General features: G+C 40.1%; 1 protein-coding gene across 1 annotated transcript; it reads right to left on the bottom strand.

The window, feature by feature from the left end:
• Positions 1-518: 518 nt before the first annotated feature.
• Positions 519-8,368, bottom strand: LOC310944118 (14-3-3 protein zeta-like). The gene is made up of 6 exons (XM_083909808.1): positions 8,289-8,368; positions 7,376-7,779; positions 3,999-4,122; positions 2,347-2,510; positions 2,162-2,257; positions 519-1,469 (listed from the first exon to the last, which is right to left on the bottom strand). The coding sequence occupies exons 2-6, from the start codon at positions 7,655-7,657 to the stop codon at positions 1,365-1,367; spliced, it is 771 nt and encodes a 256-aa protein (XP_083765934.1). The 5' UTR covers positions 7,658-7,779; positions 8,289-8,368; the 3' UTR covers positions 519-1,364.
• Between the last annotated feature and the right edge of the window lie 2,502 nt (positions 8,369-10,870).

A 10,870-nucleotide genomic window follows, 5' to 3' on the forward strand; every position in this document is an offset into this window, starting at 1 on the left:
TCCATGTTAGACGATTATATTGGATTGACATTAATTCCAAAAAAAACTTGCCTTTATACAGTGTAAACATTTAATAAATTATCCATAAGGTAAACAGAAACATTGCACAGACTTGATCTGATGCTTTCGAGGTCCTTCCATTTAGATTTCAATGATTTTGATCTATGGGCAAGTTACTGGTGATTTATAATTCATTGTATTAAAGTGTTTTCCTCCAATGTAAATATAATTTCATTTTCCAGCCATTTCTATTTTGCAACCAAGTCATTGCATTTGCAAAAGCCATGTTTTGTGAAAAACATGCAGTGAATTTATTATATGGTAGTTTCCATCCACATACATGACTGATTAGCAGTATCATATGGATCAACTGATTAATACTAACTTTTATGAAATTCCTAAATGAATAAAACCTCACCTTTGTCTATAGCATGTTTGATAACAGACACAAGACATTCAAAAATGTATCCATTATGTGAGCAAGTAAAGAAACCAAAGACAATCTTGGACATGGTTTATAAAATGTTTTATTCATGTTAACATAGTTGATACATGGGGATTGAAACAGTTCCACAAGGCTTCTGGGGACTACAATTGAATGAACAGCAAAATAGTGGTCCAAATCTCTAATGACAATCACTGGACAGACTAACAATTCACCCTCCTGTAGGATGTGTACAAATCTGCAATGAAAACAACCAAAAACGACACTTGGAATTGTGTGTATTACAGCAATTGTTCCCATTCCAGTGTAATATCTCAGACATGCATGTTAGAATAGACTTTTTTTCCCCAATAAAGGTCCCCACATTTGGTCAGACAAATCAGCACCGGCGTTTCTCCGACAGACAGATATGCTTCACTAATAGAATGGCATCATAACCAGGGCAAAATGCGAGGATTTCACAAATGGACACTACCTTAGGTCTACGATAGTATTGTCGCCAGCATGAAAAATGCACTGGCGTTCCCTGCAGTATGAAAATTATATTGATTATAGTTGGACTTCAGCTGCTGTGATTGTACCATGTAACTGTAGAGACAGACGCACTAAAAGAAAAAAAGCGCTAAACATTTCTCATAGGGAGGAGGGATCAAACTTTCTCAATTGATGGACTTAAATTTTCTTCAGTTCTAAATGGAGCAAGAGTGGAGCCAAAGAGTCCGACATCATTGGCAAGCCATCAATCATTTTCCTCCAACTGAAACAGCAAAAAAGGTATGGCCAGGACAGGCACAAACCAGAGGAATGGAGTTTTGTGTGTTTTTTTGAGTGGGGAAATAGGGAATGACGGATGTGTAAAACTTTTTTTTTTCCTTAATTTTGGAGATGACACCAACACAGAACTTGTTACGTTTATTTCTCATTCGACACCCTCTCCACCTTCGCCACCCTCTCCGGCCTCTCCACCTTCTCCGCATTCACCGCCCTCGCTCTCCTCTTGATGAGTTTGTTCCGATGTCCATAACTGGGAAGAGAAGCAAAAATATTTAGAACAGTCAAACGGACTGAACTCAATCGGGCTTTGTGACATTCAACCCTGGAGTCTAACGGCTAAAGACAGTATTGTTGTCTTTCGATATTAACATTAGCAACAAGCAGAGCAATGTAAATTATTGCTGGGCAGACCAGCTCTTGATAAACCTAGTCAGGGACCAGGATTTACCAAGAGTTAAACAAAATCTGTTGCCCATTCTTCTGCTCGCTGTGAACATGTTTCACCTCTGCCGTCTCTCTGGATCTAATCTGTGGGAATCCGGTAAAATGCTCTCCCATTAGCCCACCCCCAACTGTTATAGCATCCCAGGGCACAACAGCCATCTACAATCTTTACTTTTACGATGAAAACTTGTAAATACTAGACTAGTTGTAACTCATTAAGACAAATCACTAGACAGATTATACAACAATTGAATTCCACTTTATGGCTCAACATAGATTAGCAGCTGATAATTATATGCAACTTTCTTTTAAAAGGTATCTGACAATTAGATCTTGAGACAGCTTTGGACAGCCTTACATGCTTATTGACCCACATTGTACCACTTAAAACATACTGAGCATTATCTTGTACAAGTCTGAAACAAAAAGATGGTAACGAGCCAGATGTCATTCCACAGTAAGGATCATTAATGTACCATAGTGATGAAAAATACTCACAGTGAGGTTGTCTCGCAGCAGCTGCATGATAAGAGTGCTGTCTTTGTAGGACTCCTCACTTAACGTGTCAAGGTGTGCAATGGCATCATCGAACGCCTATAAACAAACAAAAAGGAAACTATTTACAAATTGCATGTACGGACAACGGAGTGTCGGAGGCAATTTTAAGAGAAAATGCTGCTGACCTCTTTAGCCAACTTGCAGGCTTCAGCTTGGCAGTCTTTGATCTCATAGTGGAAGACAGAGAAGTTGAGAGCCAAGCCCAGGCGGATGGGATTTGTGGCCGCCATCTCTTTCTTGCTTTTATCAAGTGCATCCTGGTATGCAGCCATTGACTTTGCAGTATAGTCTGAAGTGTCAGGAAGAATCAAATGTTATAACAATTTGTTTCGTTCAAGGTTATAATCCAAATTTAGGGCCATCATATATTGAATACAGTTTAATTTGAGCAGAATGCGTTCGAGTATAGTGTCTAAACAGGTTTTCAAGATTACATACATTTCTATTGAAAGGAACAGTAAAATCTGTTGTCTCATCGAGCCAAATGAGCGAACACAATAACCCATGACTGACTATTATGTGCCAGTAGCAAAGAAACCAATGAATATGTATTGTTTGCTGCCAATAAATACCTCCCTCAGCAGCAGCTCAAGCACAATAGTTACAACTAGAGAGAAACTATGAACCAATATCCATGTTAACCATGGTTTAAATCCTCAGCGACAATCGCCCTCTGATACTCTAACGTAAAGTACCATGCAGCAACAAGATCGGTTTATGAACCACACTACAGCATAGTAGGTTATGGTCACGGAACGACACCGTTGATGCTTGTTGCCCCCCGACATAAAATAATAGCTACATCATCTAAGCAATGGCAGAGAGAAAAGCACTCGAACCTCGCTACTACTGAGCAAACAACTTAAGTCACTGGTATGAGGCCAGTTTGGATACTCCCAGAATGATCAGTGGGTCATTTAAGAAGACTGATATCCAAGAAAAACTAAAGCTACAAAGTGTCCAATACCTCAAATGTATAGCCACATGTTTAAGATAATCCAGCTGCACACCACCAAGTGAAGAATATTTAGTGTAAATGTGCTTCATGAAGTGCTGAGCTGGTGCAAATCAAACATAAAACGAGTCACTAGTAGTGAGTAAAGAGCCGTATTCTTTTCATCACAATGTAAAAGAGAAAATTTATTGGATCTAATGCTACACAACAAAAAAAACAGGGACAACGCAATAAAGCCAATAATCAATAAAATATCAAAATGAGGGTACTACGTGTATTTGTCTGCTCAAAGAAGTGGCATGCTTTATGAATGATGAAACATCTGAGACATCAACATGTGATTTACATAAATGGATTTAATGCACCAGCACAAAATAATTCAATGTGCTGCCTTCAGTGCCACAACTTCACAGGTTGGCTTTTTGTAGCTTCCCATAGAAATGATTACTTGTGTAAACAATAGGTGTTCATCTTCATTATAAGCACAAACAGTGTGTATAGACACAAGTGGACACAAAAAGGGAACATTGTTTTGCCGAATAGACCGACCTATAAAATCCTGACAATTTTGTGGTAATGGCAAAGCAGACTATATTCAATGGTTACTAACCAACTGTTGAAAATATAAACTATACCATATAATACAACTATTAACTGTAATCAACCTGTTCAAGGGGCAGCCCACAATATACGCAAAGAAACATATCAATGAAAAACAAAAAAAACTACATAGCTTGAAACTTAAAATGCTGGGTATAATTAACAAAAAAAAAAAAAAAAGAAAAAAAGAAAAAAAAAAAAAGAGTAGAGATGCAAGCTCACCTTCTCGGTCACCATTAACTGCAACTTCAGCAAGGTATCTATAGTAATCCCCCTTCATCTTTAGATAGAAGACTTTGCTCTCAGGAGTTTTGGAATGTTCAATTAAATAATCATCCAGGAGTTTCTGTGGAGACAAAACACAATACATGACAACCTTGTATTGTGATGGCATTGGCAGTCTGTGTTTTTACATAAAATTTGATACAGCAATACATTTAAATTCATGTTTAATCGACTACTGCTAGTAGTAAGAATAGCAAATTAGTAATTTTTTGGGGAAGCACTGCACTCAGAATTGGTCACAAACACACACACTACTTGGACTAAATTCCAAAAGAACCTAAGCATGAGGCTATAACATGTCAAAATATAAAACCAAGTATCAGGGTCCTAATATCCATAACACACTGCAGGTGTAGTTTAATAGCCTCCATCCACCACATGAGCACAGCTGCTTGTCTCAATGAGATATATATATATATATATATATATATATATACATATATACATATACACATATATATATATATATATATATATATATATATATATATATATATACACATATACATATATATATATATATAAAACCATTTTAGATTAGAAATCACTTGACTGAAAAGACACTCCTGCTTCTACAGTTCTCTTTGCTGCAGAAACAACCACGAAATTCCTCTACTTAACAAGCAAATATTACTACAATGATACATTGAAGCAGCAACATACCACCATACATCAACAGCAATTGGTGCCCTTTGACTCAGAAGGATCCTGACCTATCTGAAAGGAAACAAACCAGTTTGTAGACAAACCAAAAACATAGCCCATACACACTTCTTACAAGGTGCAGATATAGAATGTTGTGATTATTGCAGGTAAACTACCCAACTCTAATTCGATCACACTAATAGGGCTGTTGCAATAACTGCAAAAATGGAAACACTGCATTAGCAACAACACAACCACCTAAATTTACACCGGTAGCACAACAAACAACTCCTCACCCGAATCGGTGACTTGAATGTAGAGTTGCACGATACCCACGGTACACCGCGGCGCCAACTCGTAACAGTTCTTACGGTACTAGAAATTCTATGAGACGGTAATACCGTGGATAACGATATACCGGTGCCAGTTTCCGCTACACAGCAGCCGTGTCTACGCTCGTGTTAATCGCATCGCTGGTAATTTCATGAATTGTTAATGTATCGAATCGTTGGCAGTGTATCGCATCGATGATGAAGATTCCCATCTCTACTGTGGAGGTATGGAGAGGCATAGATGTGATGTTTGCTTTGAGAGAACGAAAGCTTATGTATGGTTGGGTGCCAAGAGAGGAACAGTGGTATTGTATGAGGAAGTCAGGAGTCAGAGAAAAGTATGCAAGGGTGGTGCAGGATATGTATGAGGACAGCGAGACGGTGGTGAGGTGCTGCCAATTGTGATCCAGATGCTCAGAAGCCAAAAAATAAATGCTAACAAGGACCCATTAATAAATATTATTTAAAACACTTGAAGTACAAAGTGGATACAGTATTAACAGCAACAAATTAAAGCAGAGTATTACCTTGTCCAAAATTAGATTAATTAAAACTTGGGATAAGAGACATCTCCAAAAAACAAAACAGCGTACAATACGGTGTCCCACCAGGACAATGGCTGATTTGACACTTAATTGATTTGTTACAAAGCTTCAGTTTTGTTAAATGGAGGTGAATCTACTAAATCCACTCACCGGACATCCTGTCTGGTTTATGAGGAAACCAAACATGCCCATGCTTGTGCTGCCTTGCAACAAAGACCTGCTTTTTCCTGCGACAAGTCTGGTTTCACAATCTACTGTGCAGGAAATCAACCAAGAGGGCCACATTAGCAGCTTACTTGTCACTTGCAGTCCCTGCTCTTCTGCCTCCAAGTCAACAAGTTCAGGCATGAAAACCAACACACCCCACTCTACTGACAAACTTTCAGTCAACATTCAGACACTAAAAGCCGAGTCGCAGTCATGCAAGAGCACCACCACGCCCATGGGAACCTGGAGGGAAAATGACTGGCCCAAGGATAAGGATGGGTGATGCAGCCATAGACAACATAATTGCATTCATTTTATCAGTAGATAGATATTTATAAAAACATAGAATTCGTTTTTAGAGACTTATAACTTGAGGGACAATATTCAAAACCATGTATTATACCTTTCAACACACTTGGCAGCACTATATAATTATATCTATATATAATTCAATACTATTGCAACAATTACCATCATTGTTTCATCACAAATACAGCAGGAGCCAAGCATTTAAGGACAGCAGTATTGGGTGGTGGGGGGGGGGCATTTTGTGCCTTTGCATTAGAGGTAAAATCATCATCTCATCCCTGGTATGTCAGTGAACGTAAGCAGATAGTAATGGCAAACAAATTGAACCATGAAGCATGGTTTAAATGACTACACAGGTGCTAAAGAAATTGGGATTTGACGTATGAGTCATTCATGCATATAAAATCTTGCTTGCATTACACTTCTATTATCCGGATGGGACTGTGTGGACAAAGAGCATAATACAGCTTCACAGAAAACAGGGTGTACCGGTTATCTTTCCTGTGTGTGGCTTCAGTTCCTTCTCCGCCCATTCAGACACACCTTGCTGTCAGTTTACACCCTAGCAGGGTTCCAAGCCCATTGTTCTACATACAGTTTCCCATTAGGCAGGCATGGTGGGAGGAGGACACAATACTTCCTTGTCCTTTTGATAAGAGGCCTTTTTTATACACCAGAGGGCCTCGCAGAAAACGGGGAAGATGCCATATTTAAAACATTCCTGACCGGTGTGTACATGTTGAAGGAAAAGTGAAGACTTTTTAAAATGTCAGCACAAATATGGTATTTAAATTGTGTGAATAGGTTTTCTTCCCCCTTTTACTAGTATTATATATTTAAAAAAAAAAAAAGGCTATACAAGAAAACATTTTTGACATGAGAACTTCTTCTGCAAAAGAAATGATTCTCAGGTGATTCTCATTTTATATTAAGATACGCATCCATCAGGATGTAAGACAATGTGAAAAATTCTTACCACGCTTTCCCTGACCAAAATAGCAATTTACTATGTCATTGCAACAAGAATGGAATGACTGGCCAGATGAAAGCTCCCCCTTGTGGCACCTCAAAATAAATCACGCGGACTACATGTTGGCAAGCAAGCATTTTCAAGTCACTCCCGAGAAATGTTAATGATTTTCCCAGTTAATGACAATCACCTTATTGTGAGAGCTTTTTAACGTAGTGTACAATATCCTAGATCAATCCACCTCTGTGAGCCATGCAGCAGATTAAAATTAAATTAAATAATAAACGTCAAAAATATATACTTTACCAAAACGACGTCGCAGGTGCTTTTTAGTTCCTGTTCCACTGTCTCCTTATACATATTGACCAGCTTCTTCTTCGAATCGTTCTTCCCTGCACTGCTCAACACCCTCCATGCAGACCGCCTCGCCCCAACCACATTTTTATAGGCGACGGACAGCAGGTTCCTATCCTCGTCTGATAGAACTTCGCCCGACTCCGTATACTGCTTCATGTAACTCGCCATGTCTTCGTAGCGCTCGGTCTGCTCCGCCAGCTTGGCCATTTGAATAAGTTCGCTTTTCTCCATAGCTGTGCGTTTTTTGGAGGGAGTGAGATGGCAGAAGACACGGGGTTCGTTAACAGTCGACGACTGCTCAGATAGGACAGTGTGCAGCAAGGGCTTGATTCTTCAGAGCACCACCGTATGAGCTGCGAAGAGAGGTTACAGTTATCAGATGTGGAACTCAACAGCAAAATAATCATTTATATAATCGGGGTAAAGAACACACGTACGCAGGGCATTCGCTTTTAAGTGCAAGTCCTCGAGTAAAAGGCAATTACCAAAATACTTCAAAGAGAAAAAAAAATCCGCTTTCAAACACTCACATTGCTAATATCGCCAAACCCGCTTTGATTACCTCTAGCGTAAAGATTGCATTACACCATGTCGAGTCGAACAACGATCCGAGGTTTGCTACGAGCACTGACTGGAGACATTCGATGGCACACCCGCCACAAAGCTGTCTGGTGGGTGCAGCTAGCGAGCTAGCTGTAGCCAGCAGGCTTTAGCTACGTTGGCCACTCCTTTCAGTAAAAAAAAACCCGTCTCGTTACCGTTAGTCGCACTAAACCTTGGATTGACCGCAGTCCGTGACCTTTAACGGTCGTCCTGTGACAACACACGACACACAGCACGAAAAAAACGAGAGTGTACTTACGGTTTGTGGCTAAATGAAGGACAAGTTTGCTTGCAATACTGGTCCGATTTGACAGACTCGTCAGGAAGGCGAGGGGAACGGCCGCAGCAGAAACAGTCCTACTGTGCGTGCTGAAAGGGGGTGGGGCTTAAGGACGTCGACTGCCCAATCATAAATCGGTTCCGCACTTGATTGATAGAAACTCGTCGCCGTGTGAGCCAGTAGTTGTTTAGCGCGGGGGAGAGAGGCGGGCCTTCACGGGTAGTTTGATAGACCGGAACGCGGCAGCGGCTGAGGCCGCGGGGTTTCCTCCAATAAGAACAAGGAACGAAGACGTCATCGCATCGCCATGGAGATGTTCCTCCAATCATCCTGCGCTTTCACACATTGAAGGCAGTGTCGGCGGGTGTGGCACCCTTTACCTTAAAACTTAGGTTTGTATCTCCTTTAAAGTTTTTTTTCTAATTCCTGATATTTTAGGCCAGCAAATTCCAGTAAAAAACACAAAACAACAGAACTGACTTGCTTACATGTACTGACGTTTTTTTTGAGTGGCAATTTTGTCTCAGTAGTTTGGTTTCCATTAACCTTAGAATTATGCAAAACCTAAACATCCATCCATCCATGTCTCTGAGGGTTGTGGGGGTGCTGTGTCAATCTCAGCTGACATAGGGTGATAGGCAGGGTCTATTAAGAGTGATAGGCTACAATCAATTAAAGGCGCATTATGTAATAAATCTAAAGCAACTGGCCATAAAATTCTGACTCAGGAATAATATTCATATAACAAACTGAACTCACCAACAACAACAGTACAGCCAAAATATTTACATTAAAAAATAGTTTGCAGACTGCAAATCATGTTTATGTTTTGAAATCATGTTTTGGCATGTGGCGCCACCTACCACCGTCTACCAATCATTGCAGTCAGTAGAGTCTCAGCTGCCGAGCAACCAGGGGTTGCCAGTTATGTCAGAAAACAAAACCAAAAAGACCTTGGTATTTTGAATTTGAATGTAGTAACCAATTTTGGCCCCATTCTTACATATGGCACCTTTAAGAGTGTCAAATTAATTGCAAACCCGGGTCTTCTTTCCTGCAAAGGCAAGAGTGCAACACCTAAAGATCGCAATAAAAAAATGTTAATGGAAACACCTAAATTTCAGAAACCTGAGTCCAGGTCAACGCCAAGGAGAAAAATATGTTTTTTTGTAAAGGAGATTTAACCCTCTTATGATCAATCAGTGCACTGGTGTCCACGCAGGCTCCACTTTCCTAAGCATTTGTGAGGCTCAAACACAGCAGATCTTAATGATGCAGTCTGCATTAACACACACCTATGAAGTATTTGTGAGAGTGACAAGAGAAGAGGAGCGCACACCCGCATGCAATCACATGCTGATGCACAGTTTTTTAGTTGTTGTTTTTTTGCCCACACCTGACCTGTTCTGTGGCTCACTTTACACCGTGCAACTCACAACTGACCGTGCAATTTCACTCTCTCTCATTCGACTGTACATTGTGTGGTTTCTTTTTCCATATTAAATATGTGGGCACAGACAGATGGCAGATACACTGTGAGTAGTAAAGCCTGAGGTTGGACTTTGTCACACAATCTTGATCAGAAGGTTATACAATAAAGTCACTGTACTATGCTATTTCACACTGGGGTCATTTACTCACAAACACGTGTATTAAACATATCAGTTGGTACATAGCTTGTAGTTGCTCAGACATCAGGCAGGGAAAATATCAGGGCTTCTTTCTTACGTAATCCAAAATTCTCTCTGTGACCTTTGAGCTCGCTTGATGCCCTCTCTGCTTTAGCGCTGAGTCACAGAGGAGGACAGAGTGATTAGCCGCTGAGGTCATGCAAATGCTTGGGGCTTACATAATGGGTTTAGGAAAAAAAAGGGTTCAAACAGTGTTTCTTAGCTGAAACCATCATGTCAGTGGACACACAGATCCATCAATCATTCTAGCTACGCAGCAGGCGCCTGCACATCGTCTTCCTTTGATCACCTCACACTTACTCTTTGAGCACACTTTTAAAGGCCTTGTCAGATACCACTTGTTTGTGTCCGATACCAATATCAAAAACTGTGGCATCCACCGATATTAGTCCGATACAGTCATTTTAGGCCATTTATGAGCGTATGATGCTCACATTTCAAAGCCATTATTCACCAACTGTGTAACAAATATTGTTCTCCCCCAAAAAGAAGAAATAAACAGCCCAAACATGACTCAGCTAAAATGCTTTTTGCTGATTTGTATTTAAATTTTAACAGTCTGTGCGTAGTGAAGCATGCTATATATATACGAGTTTTGGATTGTATCGGATAATCTGATGTTCATCGGACTGATAATGATACTGACCGATAACGATTCCCATCCCTAACGAAAACTCACCAAACATGGTGTAGCGACACATCCGGCCCTGTGGAAATTGTGAGTTGAGTTTTTAAGGCGATCCAGTGAATTATACTTAAAAAAAAAAAAAAACACACACATTTTCACATTTTCCCCGTCTAACCGGCAAAGCCAGTCATTGCTGCACACTGGCAGACAGGAAGTGAGCCTTCAGTAGTGAAGCTCTCACA

This window comes from Microchirus variegatus (assembly GCF_963457635.1).
Source record: "Microchirus variegatus genome assembly, chromosome: 2".
In the NCBI taxonomy this organism is placed as follows: domain Eukaryota; kingdom Metazoa; phylum Chordata; class Actinopteri; order Pleuronectiformes; family Soleidae; genus Microchirus; species Microchirus variegatus.